The sequence below is a fragment of the Triticum aestivum genome, chromosome 7D (assembly GCF_018294505.1).
Source record: "Triticum aestivum cultivar Chinese Spring chromosome 7D, IWGSC CS RefSeq v2.1, whole genome shotgun sequence".
Taxonomy (NCBI): Eukaryota; Viridiplantae; Streptophyta; class Magnoliopsida; order Poales; family Poaceae; genus Triticum; species Triticum aestivum.
The window spans coordinates 609,550,203-609,567,488 of NC_057814.1; the positions used below are offsets into that span (position 1 = coordinate 609,550,203).

General features: G+C 42.4%; 1 protein-coding gene and 2 non-coding genes across 4 annotated transcripts; 2 read left to right on the top strand and 1 right to left on the bottom strand.

The window, feature by feature from the left end:
- Positions 1-65: 65 nt before the first annotated feature.
- Positions 66-6,017, bottom strand: LOC123167020 (transducin beta-like protein 3). Of its 2 annotated transcripts, none has more exons than XM_044584858.1 (14): positions 5,521-6,017; positions 4,837-5,019; positions 4,498-4,647; positions 3,949-4,154; positions 3,573-3,858; positions 3,362-3,496; positions 3,125-3,243; positions 2,479-2,635; positions 2,146-2,392; positions 1,983-2,059; positions 1,381-1,500; positions 901-1,031; positions 649-823; positions 66-551 (listed from the first exon to the last, which is right to left on the bottom strand). In XM_044584858.1, exons 1-14 carry the CDS (start codon positions 5,845-5,847, stop codon positions 216-218), a joined length of 2,649 nt encoding a protein of 882 aa, XP_044440793.1. In that variant the 5' UTR covers positions 5,848-6,017; the 3' UTR covers positions 66-215. The 2 variants fall into 2 exon arrangements, with proteins under 2 accessions (XP_044440793.1, XP_044440794.1); XM_044584859.1 differs by having other exon boundaries at positions 5,517-5,797.
- A 5,039-nt stretch (positions 6,018-11,056) lies between these two features.
- LOC123171630 (U2 spliceosomal RNA) lies at positions 11,057-11,255 on the top strand. The gene has a single exon (XR_006485331.1). It is a non-coding gene; the product is annotated as a U2 spliceosomal RNA (small nuclear RNA).
- Positions 11,256-15,794: 4,539 nt separating this feature from the next.
- On the top strand, positions 15,795-15,994 carry LOC123171636 (U2 spliceosomal RNA). Its single transcript, XR_006485336.1, has one exon. It is a non-coding gene; the product is annotated as a U2 spliceosomal RNA (small nuclear RNA).
- Positions 15,995-17,286: the final 1,292 nt, after the last annotated feature.

Sequence of the window (17,286 nt, forward strand, 5' to 3'; positions counted from 1 at the left end):
AAGGCGGCAAACCAACCCAGCGGATAAGATGGCCCGCGGCGATTTCTGAAACAAAAGCTTAGCTATGAATTCCATCGGAAAATTTTAACGGATTACTCCTACACGCCTCAAGCGAGCATGTCTTTTCGACTCGGCAAAGAATACATTCTGTACAGTGTTTGTCATGAAGCTACAAAATTGGTGGTGCAAAGAGAGAACCGGTCAGTGTTAACTGTTTACGCCTCAACAGAAACAGCAGCGCTCGAATAAGAAGCCTTCACCTTCTTACTACTTTTCTTGCTTGATTGGGTTGTTTTGCTGGATTTTCTCTTCCTGCCCGGCTTCTCCGGGGTCTCCTGCGCAGGCTCTGCAGGCGCGATCTCAGCATTGTTCATTGACGAGTCGTTTGTAACATCTTTGGTCGTGCCCCCATCTACGTCTGGGTCTACGACAGACATTCGGGTCAAGGTGTAGTCCAATAAAAATGTGCTGCGCACTAGTCTATCGACTCTGCTGAAGTGCCTTTGCGAATATGGAATGAGGCCCTCGAGGAGCTCACTGATGCCTTTTGTCTGCACAAACCAACGAAACATCTCAGGAAAAGTCTAACAGTTTGTCATAGATAGATTATCATCAATACAACTCTTCAGAAAGCGAAAAAGTAATTACCTCCAGGATATCAGTGGGAGGCAAGCTCCTCAACACCCGAAAAAGTACAAACTGTGCAACATGACAAAACTTGGGCTTTGTGTTCCATTCACGTATATACTCAAGAAGCACGCGAAGCCCTTCCTTTGGGAGACCAACAAGGGCTTTTTCTATAGGGTCCTCTGGATCAGCTTTCCTGCACAGCCAATAATATATCAATCAAATTTATACAAGAAAAAGCAAAGTGACCTGACCACCTTCAAAGACGAGTACCTGCAAAGCTGTGAGAATAACTCAAGAAGCCTGCGTGGTCTTCTAAGCTCAAATGCGAGTTGAATTGCTCTTGTATAGTCAGAATCTGACACTGCATTTTCCAATTCCTGGCCTCTTAAAACTTCCTCCTCCTGCAACAATGGTGAATGCAGATAAGCATTGTACATAGATCCAAGGAGCCATAGGCACTCACACAAGGAAACATGTACGAAAAATGGCATCCATCAAGACTCGAGAGTATGGTAAATACATAAAACAAAATGACAGAAGCCAGGATCCAATTACCAGACCACTGACTGCAATTGTTTAATGGATTCAAGGTTACATCCATTTATAAGAACCAACGATCATGTTTCCAGTGTTGTTATATTCTGGAAAAAAGATGTATTCGGTGTTGTTTGCCAAAGAAATTATACAAAGACAAGCATCTAGCATGCCAAGCTTTTTTATCCTGAAAGTATAGTAGAATATTGCACTTGCCTTCTTAAGGAAATCCTCCTGCTTATCTTCCATCGTGCAATCGTGCCAAAGGTTAAGATCAGAATCAGTTCCGCCAGTAGCAAGCATTTCAGTTTTCTTGCCAACAGCCAGTGCCCAAACCTGTTGAATAACTGACAGTCAGCTGGGGAATCCTTACTAAGCATTCAGCAAGCGAAAAATACATGTATTGCCTAAAAATAGTATTCGGAATTTACTAATGAACTAACTTTCCAAAGTTTATGTTAGATAGTAAGGTGGATATTAGAAAGTTTTCATAAAATCATACATTTTGTCAAAAGATGAACTGCTTAGTAAAGCTAAGTAAGTCGTAAATTAACAAAAAAAATGATAGCAAATGACGAGGCTGATGAATCGCACAGCGAAACTGCACACTATCTCTCTAATGAAACGGAACACCGGCAGTTTTTGTTTGACTGAACACAAGTCAGGTTCATTACTAAACTCTCTTACAAACTGCTAACAGCAGGTCAACATAGTGTTTTAGCTGCCAATGCCCCATAAAGATTGCAATATCATAAAATGCGGATGATCTACTCAGCTCAGATTACAGATGATACATAGAGCAGAGCTAGATAGCATACCTTCCCATCGTGCCTGTCATACGTAGCAATGCATTCATTCGTTTTTATCGTCCATAGCTTCACTAGACCATCGCTTCCTAAAGTAAGGACATCACAACAAGGGAGTCAGTGCCACCACCCAACACCCTAAAAATAATAATAATACGTGTTTATTTCTTATTACCACAAGAAACAAACTGAGTTCCACGTGAAAGGAATGAAGCTCTTAAAACACTTGACGTATGACCCTCAAATGTCTTCAGGCATGAGCCATCAGCAACATGCCATATTTTGACAGTTTTGTCACCAGATGATGTTATGACACATTGTTCAACAGGGGAAAACTCAACTGACCAAATGCCCCTTTTATGCCCTTTAAGGACAACAGAGGACACTAGGTTAGGGAGTTTCCATATGCTTGCAGTTCGGTCCTACAGAATCATGGTAATGAGATCTGACAGTTCAATGAGGCAAGTCAAAAGAGCCTTCAAGATAAGTAGCATATACTCAGTCTCACCTCCGAACCACTGCAAACAAGGCCGTCATTAGGTGAGACAGACAGAGAATTAATATCTTTATCATGTGCAGCTACACCAGCCTTTGCTTTGAGAGGAACTTCACCGCCAGCATCAATGAGTGTATCATCCCAGGTCCAAACCTTGATGGTTCGGTCACTAATGATAAGGCAAGACTTATTTTAGAAGAACATTAGCAAACGGATAGAGGGAAATGGACAAGGAAACTATCATTCTTATAAGAAACTGCGGTGAAGAAAGACTGAAAGTGTTGAATAGTTCCACTCATTCCAGAATTTGGACTTGAGCATTGGTTCACTTCGACATGTATGCATCCACAAGTAAAACTAGTGAGGTTCTCTAGTACCGATGAACGAATCACCAAGACAGTCTCGAGTTGCCTACATATATTCCCATGGCTAGTTGACTAATTGGGCAGTTCAATGCCTACACTGCTACATACAATAACTCAATATAAAAAGGCAAAGTCAATTTCCTTAGAACACCCACCCGCCCATAGACATGCAAAACCCACCCACCCGCTCAAGACTGACTGATAACTATACGTCTAGAAGAGTCACAATTGATCATTGAGGAATTGAATATCACTCAGCTCTGAAATGGAACAGTTGTGATTTTCAAACTAACCTGCTACCACTAACAAAAAAGTTCTTCGACTTCTTTGAGAAAGCAACACAACCAATAGCTCCTAGATGGCCTTTACCAGTACCAATACAGCTTCTCTTTTCCATATCCCACAATCTTACCTGTGAGATACCAAATGTTACATCCAAAATGGGAAGAATGACAAAGGAGTAATAATAGTTAACCCACAAAAAATGTATGTTAATTCAGCAATATCTTTAGGCAGGAAATCACACTTACAGTATTATCTTTGCTCCCAGTTACAACAAGTGTCTTCCCAGAAGCAGACACACAAGTATCAAGGCAAACAACAATTTCAGTGTGACCCGCCAGCACATAAGAACATGACATTGATGCAACGTCATAAACACGGACCTGCAAATGCAGGAAATGGTGTGAGAAATTGGTTACAAAAGTCCACAAGAACCGTAATATAAAACTATTCACGCACCTGCTCCAAGTTAGTGGCTACGGCAAGATATTGTTCCTCTTCCCCAACAAACTTCACATCAAGAATCTCATCATTATAACCTATTAGACGTTTATATAGGTTCAACTGGAAAGTCCCTTCATCAGTTCTTGTACAAGAATAGAACAAAAATTGTTGATCAGCAGTGACACATAGAATTCCTTGATCATCTGGCAACATATTAGTAGCTGTAAAGCCCCTTCTAGATTCCTCGTTTTCTGAGTTGATGGTTACATCAGATGACTGCTGCTCAAACACGCAGACAGCGCTGTGGAATGACCAGAAAAGCAATTGAGAAATGCATTCTAGATGGACATGAGTGAAGCATTTAAGAACTGTATATGCAAGATCAATGTACCTTTCCAAGCACCATATGCGCACGATTCCGCGTTCACCAACCGTAAGAAAATAACCATCCGTTTTTTCCTTCAACTTTGCCGCTTCGGCACCCAAACAAGCCAAGATGCCGCTCCCTGGTCCAATGAAGGAAACACCTTCTATCATTTCATATGCTGGTATTGTCTTCTTCGAGGCGTACTTCCGAAGATCCCACACATTCACAACCTACAGACGTTTCATCCACTCAAAATGTTGGTAGCTCAGGACAGAAATATGCATTGCAAATTTACAATTTTTATACTGATGAATATCGGAATGCTAGCCATGCAAAAGTATCTAGTCTAGATAAATAAAAAGCATGATCGTAACTAGCCCCATCCCCCATGAGGCCATGAAGATCATCTATTTTATGAATCAATTTCAAACCCCAGCTTTTCCAGTGTCTAGCAATGACAAACCAATGGAACTCATGCATCATCAAAGTATATACTAGCACACATATAAATATGAAAAATCAACTTATAAACATAGGAGAAATTGAAGCCAGATTTCAATCCTCCCGCTATACCTTATCCCTTCCTGCACTGAGCAATGTTAGCCCATCTTCTGATAATGCCAACGAAGTCACTGTTGAAAAATGTGCGTTAAGCACTGCAATGCATTTTTTGCTTTCAAGGTTCCAAACACGCACTGTGCCATCATCACTTCCTGAAAATAACTAGACATCGAGAAAATAATGAGGCTATAAATACCACGAATACAATGAGAAATAGAAGGCATATATCACTAAAACCAACAACAGCTCAGTGGGGCTAATGCTGAGTTACTTGCACCAACAAGAAAAAAGTTCGATTTCAACTGATCATGTTTTCACATGTAAGCAACTTATCTCCAAAATCATACTCACCAGAAGGCGCTTTGGATCTTTGTGGAACATTATGGTTGTGACAACACCTGTATGACCTCTAAAGAAATGTGTGCAAAATCCACCATCCACATCCCACACGCAAACCTTCTTGTCTGCTCCGGCAGTTGCAAGCAACCCACCAGAAGCATGGCATGACATGGCCATAACAGGACCATCATGTCCCTGTAAGTCATAACAAAAAACAAATGAGCATACCTCAGATATTGAGGAACAAAAAGAAGGCAGTACTAATACGCTCAAATGAAAAATTTATAGCTGCAGAAGATGTTAACATTTATATGTGTAAATCCTCCATTCTGTCACTGCTGTCGCCACTATTAAAGATGAATTGATGCACAGCCCTTCATGAAAGATGTAGCAAAAGCTATGTTTAAAAATGTGCATGCCTTATAACACTGCAACGGAAAGCATCAATTAATAGACTGCCTTGTTGAAGCTCCCTGAGAGTCTAGCACCTATGCTTGCAACATTATTGCAATCCTTCCAAGAACACAAGCTAGGTAAATTTTCTAGAACAAACTATTACGACCTCGGGTTTGCTGTACGACCTCGGAGCTAGGCATTATTAGGATTAGGATGCAACATTTCAGTTCAGACTGGGGCAGCACGCACGCGGAAGCAAGCACCACAGAAGAGACGACGAAGATTAGAAAAAGCACCTGCCTTCCAGCTGCGGATGCAAGTGCGAGACGCGAGGTCCCAGACCCTAATAAGCTTGCTGTGGCCAGCAGCAAAGAGCAGGCGGGAGTCGGGGGACAGCGCAATCCCCGTGACGGCCTCGGAGTCGCCGTCGATGGGCTCCCCTATGGCGGAGGCGTCGGTGGCGGACACCACACGCAGCTCGCTGCCGCAGGCACACGCGAGGAACGCCTCCTCGCCTTCGCCTTGGCCGCGGGGGGCTCGCCCGACGGCGAAAGGCCCGCCCGTGTAGAACTGCTGCAGCGAGCGGTCGCAGCGGTAGTTGTTCTTGGGCCCCTGCGACAGAGCCATGGCGTTGCGCGTCGGCGGCGGGTCGTCGGAGCTAGGGTTTTGCAGCGGTGGCGGCGCGAGAAGGGGGGAGAAGGGTTTAAGTCGGCGGCGTGGCCGCGTGGGACAGTGGGCGGCGGCGGCTTGAGGATGGGAGAGGACGACGGCTAGGCTCGGTTGGCTTCTCTGCTCGGTTTTTTTTTTTTTTTAAATGGCTTCTCTGCTCGTAAAACCTAATGTGCTGACTTACTGGAATGGGCCGGGCACGGTGGACTGGGCCGGGGATGCTGGGAGGCTACTACTATTTTAAATATAAAGGGCCCACATGGTCAGCTAATCGGGCGACCCATCGAGTGACCCACGGGCAGGACCTCATGCTCATACCCTACCCGTGACTAATAGGTCTAACCCATGGGTGAATATGCCGACCCATACCCTACCCATTCGGGTCAGGTGCCCATGGGTCGGATTGCCGGGTTGAGGCGGCAGTGCGTTTATGCGGGAGGGAGAGAAGCCTAAGGCGTCGACACTCTCCAACACGTGGGTCCCCGACGCAGCGACGCTGAGAACCGTGGCCCTGTTGGGCTCACTTTTAATTTTGTTTTGACCAAATATTCTGGGCTCCCGTAAGCGGGGTGGGTGTGTGGGCGGATGCTATCCCCGCATAGGCCGGGGAATAGCGATCAAAACACCAACCCCGCGCGCCTCGTCTTCAGTGTAGGCGGGCCCATTTCGGGTTTTTCTCCACCGATTTTGACAAGTTTCTAGAACCTTCCCAGAAATGGATTCCTTTATTCTTTTTCGTTGCTTTTTCTCTGGTTCTCTTTACTTTTTCCTTTTTTTTCTTTTATGTTTTTACCGTTTACCTCTTTCTTTTTAGTTTTACTTTTTCTTTCTCTTTTCTTTTTTTTCTTCTTTTTCATTTTCATTTTTCCTTTTCCAAACTAAACTATATTTAAAATACATAAACTTTTTTAAAAATGATGAACAATTTCTGAATTCATGATTTCTTTTTTGCAAGTTGCAAACATTTTTTAAAGTTGTGAACATTTTTTGAATACAATAACTGCTTTTGAAATTTGTGAACTGTTTTTAAAACTCATGAATATTTTTTTAACATTTTTGAAACTGACAAACATATTTGGAATTCGCAAAAAATGAGGTTCATGTACATTTTTCAACTTGAGCACATTTTTTGAGTTTAGTGAACATTTTCGAACTCACAAACATATTTTTAACTTCATGAGCATTTTTTCATTTCAAGATCATTTTTTAAAAGTCATGAACATTTTTCAAACTCGCTAACATTTTTTTAATGTGCAAACCATTTTTGAAATTCATGAACATTTTTTAATATTCTCAAACTTTTTTCCAAATTTACGATATGTTTTTAAATGCGCAAATATTTTTGTAGCCTGATGAGTCGATATGGTCTAACAAATTTTATTATTAGACTTCGTATGAAAAGAATCAAACAATAATGTTATAACCAGCAGGTGAAGGCGTTGACTGAAATAATCAAATTTTGTTATTAGACTTTGTATGAAAAATATTTTTGTTAACTGTAGTGTGTTAGAATAGCAACAATAAGCTTAAGTCATCATGTGTGCCTCATGAAACCTGATTAGTTCATTAGGCATGGGCTTTAGATTTTCTCTTTGTTGAATATATTTTCTTGATTGTTGTATCCATGCAATACTAATCAAATATCTATATTTTAGCTAGATTTTTGTTTATTAGGTTTTAGATGGTTCTCATATTGAATGTTATCTCTTTAGGTTCTCATATTTATCCCGCGGCTCCAACCTTTGTTGAAGGGAAACTCAAGGTTCCAACTTGATAGACCCTCTCTTTCATTTGGTTTATTGGAGCATATAATTGGTAAGTTTGGTGACCTAAAAGCAGTTTTAGGTATAGGACATAGAAATTGAGGGGAATCTTTTTTTTCCTCTTCTCCAACGAATGCATTAACTTGGACCATGAACTAGGCATGTGCGCCCGAGGGAGGGAAGAGGAGAGAAACTTTGACATTTTTCATGCTTTGGATGAACATATCTATTCATAGCTTTCCTTTTCCATGGCAACGCATGAGCGTGGCGCCATCGTGGTAGAGCCCAGGATGAATGGTGGGTCCAATATAGAACTAGGAGGTAGGAGAACTAAGATAGGAAGGCGGTTGTTGCCCCTGTCCCTTGTTGCCGGCCTACCATGCGCTGTCGATCACTGGCTCACTTAGAACACGAGTTAGTAGATTTTATGTGATAAGAGTGAGGAGGATGGTACCATAGAAAATGTGGAAAACTGCATTTTATTAGAGATGACTTCGCAGCAAATTGCATGAGTGAGTGGTTTATATATTTTCTTCTTCAATTCGTACAACTTTTTGGTTAGGACAGAGGGGTAGATGCATTGGTGGTTGCTTCAAGAGTTAATAACGGACACGATGGCATACCAGTTGCATGCCGAACAACCGACATCATTTTTTTGTTTCATGGTAATGCACGACATTCAGCTATATGTTACAACGTGGCAATGTCTCAGGGGACATCAGGTCTGCCTTCTTGGGCGTCACAGGCGTTACACACCTCGTTCCCCCTGATGGCGGTGGCAGATAGCACGAACAGGGGGGAAGGGGATTAGGGCAGAGAGTGGGACGATTGGCAGGGGACTCCTCCTGGATGTTCCATGGGGTAGTACGGTGTGAAGGAGAAAGGACGCCATGGCGAAGGTGAGGTGGGCGTCATCCGGTATTAAAGGAGAGGGCACCAGCAAGAAATGTCCCTCTATGGCGGAAAATTGAGCGAGAAGGGGGTGGTCCGACAGGAAAAGGGAAGGGTGCATCGTCAGGTGGAGTTTTTGTGTTGAGACCACGTGTTGAAGGTAACATGAAGGATAATCTGGAAAATCACATATCTTCCTCACATATGGGCTGGATTTTGGTGAGCCCCGACCATCCAAATGGTTGGATTTTTGGCCACCCTCTACAGAAGTTCAGAATGAGGAAAAATGATACATTCTATTCTGGACAATAGATTAAAAACCGGTTTGGTCTATGTATCAAGAAAAAAACGCTGCTAGAGTTCAACAAGTAAAACATTGCTCAAGAACTGATGTGTGATTTATAATATTCTGAAGATTACGTGAAACAGAACCTTGCTGGAGCGACACTGTTCCGCATACAAATGGAAATACCCACCTTGGATATTCAATTCATATGTGCTGTCACTGAATTGGAATCCATTAACTCTCTCTAGTGTTCTAAGCCCCCAAAAGATGCATATATTAGAGTTTCAGAGAAGAAAATAAGTTTGTACCCATAATGACATACGTTGCAAGGACTCTATTGAACATAGAAGCTTCCACAAAATTTAATTTAAAAAGGGTGTCCTCTAAATCTAGCGTAGATGCATAACAACTGAAAGTGGAAAGAGTAACAAGCATACACGCGCCATAATTTTACTAATAACTACTTGCCTAGACATAATGGGAGTCATTGACAAAGGAGATGGATCCAAATCTCGGTATATATGTATGAGAGGAACATCAACTATGAAATTTACCTTGGAGATACTTCCATCCTATACAAGCTAAAAATAAATACTCGTCGACACACCTTTGACTTGAATTAGCATGGCTCTTACAATACAGTGTTCACTATTTTTCCGAAACCTACTTTTCTGAACCAATTAATAATACAGAGTGTTCACTATTGAGTACTGAACTGCACATAGTTTGCAATTGACGAAAAGCTTCATCAAAGTATATCTGTATATGTAGACACGGCCAAGGAGAGTACTCTGGCGAGAGCGTACGGCATGTGGCGAGCCGGCACGCGGCGCAATGGAGCTTGCCCCCGGCAGAGCTGATCTCCGAGTCCCACATGACGCCCTGGCAGACTACGATCTCGTGTCGCGTCGAAGAGGACGGACCATGGCGGTGGGGGGCTGGTAGGGCATGGCGGGGCCGAGACGTCCGCCCAGGATGCGGTTTCGTCGGCCGGCGAGTAGCCGGTCGGAGGTGGCTGGCATCGACGAGAACGGCAGGGTGCCGTCCCGATCGGACCCGGACGTCGAAAGGAAGGAACACGCCGGCAAGGCGATCCGACACGAAAGAAAGGAAGCATGCGAAGAATTTTTTGAGTCTACATTTTTTAACCGCTTTTAGTCTATACCTACAGATAAGGATGAAAATGGAGTGAAAACTTTCTGCTTTTCCGGCAGAAAAAACGGAAACAGAGATGAAAAATGGAAGTGGAAATGAACATTCGCAAAACAAAAATGGAAACGGAATTTTTTTTATGCGAAACTGGAAATGAAAACGGAACGATGTTTTCTGATGCAACCGGTGCGGAAACAAAATTTTTCGTTTCTGTTAATATGGAACTTTCTGTTTTGAACATGAGCACACGATTATTTTCCAGCCCAACAAACACACAATTAGGCCATACACACGATGAGTAGAATGACCCAGATAGCCCAATTTCTATGGTACTACTACTACATCAACATGGCAAAATGCGAGCCGAATCCCTAAGCAAGCACACCTCCGTCGCTAACATATCCTATTATATAGCCATGATATATCATAATATTTAGTAGTCACCTTTTAAATTGAACAACTTTGTTGGTTTCTTGTTTTTTGTCTTTGGTTCAGGGGTCGCTAATTCCGATGAACACTCCACTTTCGCCTCTGTGGATGTGCCGCATTCGCTTCGTTTTCATTTCCGGTAGTATTCATTTCCATATTTGTTTCCAGGGTTTTTGTATTCGTTTCCGCTTCCGCAAAAAAATATGAAAACAAATGTGGTGGCACCCAGTTCCGTCCGTTTCCACTCTGTTTTTATGACTACCTAGAGAAGAATAAAGCTACTTAGTTTTTAGCACAAAATAAAGCTCATGAGTGTAAAAGGAGAAACAGATCGGCAATCTTATACTCTCATTAAGGTCACCTTTTTTTAGCAACTCTAATTAAGGTCATGTCTGCTCTGTGGAGAATTTGGGCCATGGGTCACGTAGGCCATCACGTCCTCCTTGGGCTCCCGACCCAGACGGGACAGACAGGTTCACCTGCTCGGCCCGCGTCGCTGGTTGGACGAGCGGCACGCAAGGCCTTTTGTTTTTCCTGCCGGAATACGCATCTTCGACTTTTTTTGAGTAATCCCACATCGCCTTTGCAACTGAGCGGAGGCGGTTCCTAAAGCAATAAAATCACACGCAGGGTCACCGTCCAAAGCATCCTTTCTCGGCCTCTTGGCTAAGATCAAGTGTAGTATCTGTTCTTATCAGTTTAATATCTGATACGTGGATCTACGGATCCATGAGACATTAAGTTAATCTTTTGTGTGGAAGAATTTGTCTATGTAGCTCGCTACATGGACGGTTCTCATGCGTCGGTCAAGCGTTGCACTATTGCTTGGAGCAGATGCACCCCAACCAAAACAAAAGAAAATGGAACCATAATCTTGACCTCAATGTCCATAGCATTTGTCGTGGAGGGTTCATTCATAATTTTAAATTTGAGCCAGCAACATAGTAAGTTGCAATCTGTGGCTTCTTGATCACCTGGATAATTCAATTTCAAGTGTATGAATCATAAGTAACAAGGGTTGCTTTGATTCATTGGATTTCCATAGAATTTTTGTGGGATTGTGATCTTACGGATTTTTCCTTGTGGTAGGTGTATGATTTGCAGGAATCCAGCTCTTATGAATTATTCTAATTTAGAACTTTCCCTAGTGTATTTCATAGGAAATTTTCCATGAGGTCCCTTTGAAAGAGTCCTACGATTTTTCTATGCTGTCATCGAACACCCACTTGTGTTAGTTCCTATCTTTTTCAATTCTATATGATTCAAGTGAGCAGGTCATAGCAATCTAATTTTTCTTTCTATTCCTTCGTTTTTCTCTATAAATCAAAGGAGCTGTAAAGGTCTCAGAATTCCTAAACATAGAAGCAAGCAACACCCAAAGCTTGAGGGTTTAGACCTGAATACCCAAAAGCTTAAGTGTTCACACCCAAGTTACCTGAAAAATAAGACGAATTATAGGCTATAGTCTCATTTGCACGGTCAGAACGACATGGCAACTGCAAGTCTCCTCGCAGTCACGCCCTCCTCTCAAGCCCTAGTTCCTACCGCTGCACAAGAGCGCCGTGTCACATATCTGATTAGTATGGTCCGCATTCTTTTTAGTTTTTTTTTTTGGTTTTGCTATCCGTCAGGTACCAATTTTTACCGCTCAGTGAATACTGCACTTGCCAGAGCGGGTCATATATATTTCCTTGTGTGTTGTGCATGTGGATTTTTTGTGTGCTCATTTGCGTGGGCGCCTGCATGCACCGGCGGTTACTAGTGTTTTTTAAAACGGGCACTTGCGCCGGCCCATGTAACATTTTTTTTCTGTGATTTAAAATGCAAAAAAGCACGTTCTAGTAGAATTGAACCAGCAACCTCCCTCATCAAAGGTAAGCTGGTGTAAGTGTTGAACCACCTGGCCAACCAACACGGATGTGCTAACCTTTAACTTTTCTTTCTTTTATTTGTTCTTTATCTTTTTTTTCTTTTTTCTATTTTCTTTTTTGTTTTTGTTCTTCCTGGACTGATGAATTGTTCACAAATACGTGAACCTTTTTCCCAAATCGGTGAACTTTTTTCAAAATCCATGATTGTTTTGAATTTCGATGATTTTTTTCTCAAAATCAATGAACTTTTAAATTTAGATGATTTTTTTTTTCAAAAGCGTTGAACTTTTTGCAAAATTGATAAACCTTTTTTCAAAAATCTTTTTTCCAAATTTTGGTGAATGTTTTTTCAAATTTGATGGATGTTTCTAGAATTGATGAACTTTGTTTTTTAAATCCGTAAGTGTGTGTGCCCATGTGCATGTCCAATGTTTCTGCTCTCTTGCCAGCCCAATGTTTTTTGGTGGCTCTGCCACTGCATGTGTGTGTGTGTCCGTGTGCATGTCTATGCATGGGCATGCATTCGTGTGTACTCTATCTGTTCCTAAATATTTGTCTTTCTAGATATTTCAACAAGTGACTACATACGGAGCAAAATGAGTGAATCTACACTCTAAAATATGTCTACATACATACGTATATAGTAGTCCATTTGAAATGCCTAGAAAGACAAATATTTAGGAACGGAGGAAGTACATCTGTTCGTGCGTGCTTGCGGGGAGGAGCGACAGTATTATCAAGATGCCTTTTATTTTGGGCGTGTCGAGATAATTAATTGTAACGTAAGCACTAAGTATAATATCGCCATTACATACTCAAGTTATATGCAATCAATGTGACAATCATTCTGTTGCGTGAAAATTGCACTGCTATATACTTATTTTTTATATTATAAAACAATACAAATTTTGTACCAATTGTTACAGTTTTTTGTGCCATCATTTGTTTTATGTTTCTTATTTCATTCTTGTCACAATTTTTTTTGTTTTTGTCTTTGCTTTTTAGTTTTGTATTTGTCTTTGTTTTTTAGTTTTGATTCCTTCTTTTTTTCAGTTGATTTTCTATTATTGTGTGTGCGCGCGCGCGGGGGGTATTAGGTATTCATTTCTCAAGTTCAGCCAATTTATTGTTCTTGTGTTCAGGCTTCGTGCATGTTCTTGTTTGCGCGTGCGTGTGCGTGCATTCGTGCATGTTCTTTTGTGTGTACGCCCGAGCGTGGCACGTACGTACGAACGTCTGCACGTGCGCATGCGAGAGAGAGATGGAAGATACGACACCAATAATGTGAGATTGAGTTCATGTATGGCATGCGGAGAGACGATTAGTTTCGATTGCTGTTGTCATGCTATCTGAAACACCCAATATAGCATGGTCATATACATGTAGTTTCATGCAATATGTGTGCAGATTGTAATGTCATTTTTTCCCGCAAAAAAAGAGATTGTAATGTCATTTTAAAATTGCACTACTATAGTTTCATTTTTAGATATTATGGAATAGTGCAAGTTCTACGAAATCTATGGGCAAGTTTTCATAATCATTTATTTTAAATTTTCTTTCTTAGATTTTTTTCTCTCCTTTAGGGTAATACTAAAATTCTTAATTCGTTTGACCTTAGAAAATAATGGTGTTGTTGTAATATATGACTTTATTCACTGACAAGGGAAAAATGTCTTGCATAAAAGTTATTTTTCTTTTCTCCTATATTCTAATTTTAATTTTGCACTTTTTGTTGTTGCTTAGACGATTTTGACTGTTAGATTTTCTCATATAAGATAACTACCTGCCATGCTTGCAAATTCTTTAAAATAAAGTTGAAGCCCTAGAAAAAACTCTGAAAATTTGAGTCATCTATTTTTTGGGAGAAACTTTCGATCTATTCATAATCAATCATGGTAGTGCAGAGAACATTAGTTATAAAAAAATTACAATCAGATATGCGGACCACCTAGTGACAACTACAAACACTGAAGCAGACTGATGACACTTCGCCGTTATTGTCCCTCCCTCTTTGGAGCCAGGCAAACTTTGTTGTAGTAAATAATCAAAAAGCCGTCGTGCTAATACCCCATAGGACCAACACACCAGAGCAACAACCATCGATGATGAAGAAAGTCGTAGATTAGAAGGATAAACTTGTAAAGTCCCAAATGAAGATGAACGAAAACTGCATACAAACAAATCCACCGAATAGGAGCAGCGACCAAATCCCATGAGATCTGGCGGAGACACACCTCTACATGCCCTCTGACGATGCTAGACACGCCATTGGGACGTGATTCAAATGTGGGAGACATTATTCCTATCGAGGGACATCGTCGCCGACACACGACCTCTAACCATGACATTGAACCTATCAAGAACAAGAGCGGCGTCTAGCTCCCACCGATCGGAGGCCGAGGTCCTTCCCACCTCCACGGCCCAAAGGCCATCAGAGATGGGGCGGATCGGCGGCGGTGCCGACGAGAGGAGGAGGAAACCTGATCGGTTGAGGTCTCGGGCCTGCTTGAAAGTGACGTCATCTTATACCCTCTCTCTATTTTAAAAAAAATTGGATGGGTTAGTTCATATGCGTCTGGACCATAATCATCTTTTTTTTGCTTGTGGGACCATAATCACCTTCCATCATGCCCTGATCATAATGATACGGGAAAAAATAAGCATGTGAAGATTTTTTTTGTCCATATATTTCTTTTAGTGCTTTTGGTCTACAATCTCGAGAATCCCACAAAAAAAAAGTCTACATCTTGAGAAGAATAAAGCCCGTGACTTCTTTTTAGCACAAAATAAAGCTCGTGAGTCTAAAAAGGAGATGTAGTTAAAAAAAAACAGAATTTTTAGGGGATTTTGTACATATCGGTAATACTTTTTCTTTTTTGTAAAACAAATCGGTAATCCTTTTTTTTCTTTGAGGACTGATGGTCGAGTTATCTAAGCTTATATCAGTACCTGCTAATTGCTCCTGCGAGAGCTTGTGTTTCTGCTCTTTTGTGAGCTCTTGGGTTTATCTGAGCGTGATAGATCAAACTGTCCGCTGTGTGGTTGGTTAGTTCTTTGGTGTCTTTGGGTTTTTGCCCCACGGTGAGCTGCTCGATGACAAGTGCTCACAGTGGGCTTCCCAAAAATGTGTTGAACTCGCTATCTCCTTTCTAGTTTCCTTTTGAACTCTGCTGAAACTTATGTATTTCTGTTATGATAAGTAATGGAAAGGGGTTATGCACGGTTCAATAAAAATCTTTTTCTTTTTTTATAAGATCGGTAATCTAATTAAGGTCACCTATGTGATGACAACATGGGCCATGGGTCATGTGGGCCGTCACGTCCTGCTTGGGCTCCACACCCCAAATCACTCAGGTCCCGCGTAGCTGCTGGTTGCACGACGAGCTGATTCGGTCTTCTGGTTTTGTTGCGAGAATACGTCACTTCCACTTATTCGAATAATCCCACATCGCTTTTGGAACCCAGCTCCGTTGGTAAAGCAATAAAATCGGACATAGGTTTACCGTTCAAAGCATACCTTTCTGGGCCTTTTGGCTAAGATCAAATGTAGTGTCTGTTTCTATCAGTTTAATATCGGATACGTGGATCTACGGGTCCATGAGATATTAAGTTATTTTTTTGTGGAGGAGAATTTGTCTATGTAGCTCGCTGCATGATCGATTCTCATGTGTCGGCCAAGCGTTGCACTATTGCTTGGAACAGGCGCACCGCAACCAAAACAAAATAAAACGAAGTACAGATCATAAATATTGACCTCGGTTTCGGTCCAAATCCGTATCTACAGCGCTTGTGTTCATTTGTCACACAGATGTAAGAAATCTTTGCCATTCAATCTGATTAGAATATCATAAAGTAAAAGTATAAGTGGCAGAATTTTTAAGAAGATTATAATGGGAGGAGGAATACCCAAAAGCTTCAGGGTTCACACCCGAGTTTCTTGAGAAGATAATAAACGAATTATAGGCCACGGTCTCATTTGCACAGTCCGGACCGACATGGCTACTGCAGCGTTGCTTCAGGGTTCAGAGACCAGAAGTACTCATACAGTAGAGGGGCATGTCATATGTTCGGAGCGAGACGCCCGATCAGTCCAGTCCAGCTCGCTTGCTTTGCTGCACCCGGCCGGAGCGAAGTCTGTTTTAAACCTTGAATTCGTAGAGGTGGTCGTAATCAAACCCTAAACCCCGAATCCCTGAAATCGGTACCCTGTATTCAATGATCCCGGTCAATCTCAACCCAGAATCTGTTTGATGTTGTTTGACGCACCATGAAAAAGGCGATCCCGGTTGGCACCCATACTACCCTCACTGACTATTTTGGCCCACATGTTATACCTATCTTCTTCCCTCAACGGCTCAGCCCGATAAATAACTCCATTAAGAGGGGAAAATAGGCCACGCTGGTCCTAAGAGGATGCGGCTGTAGCTGGTCTCTTCGCCCGCGCCCGCTTGCATCAGCCGTGCTACAGCCTCGGCGGCGAGACAGGACCCTGCACCGCACCGCACCGCACCAGTCTTCATCAACTACAGGGGACAGATAAGTAGCAGCAGTGTTGCCCGTGTCGTGTGTTCTCCAATGCGATCAATCGATCTACACCAGGCGTATATGTGCAGTTGGCTAGTGCAAAGCTAGCTACATACGTGTGCCTGTGTTTCGCTAGCTACATACGTGTGCCTGTGTTTCGTAGCTAGGAAATCCATCCAGCTGCTTAGGCACTACTCACTAGTTAGGCACTATGCAAAGGCGGCGGCGAGCGTCTAGTCCGAGCGTGTCTTGCGCCAACATCGGCGCTCGCGGCCAACCCAAGCACACGCGCGCGCCCTCCGCTGCCCGTCGTTGTGCTGACCATAAAGGCTGAGACGTACACCTCGACGTCAAGCTGCCGCGGGGGCGTAGGGCGGGAAGCACGCCCCCGACATTCCTCTCCGGCAACAGCCGCACCTCATCGGCGCTCTTTTCCTCTCTTCATCAGCGCTCCTCTCAGGCCACAGCCGCACACCGGCTC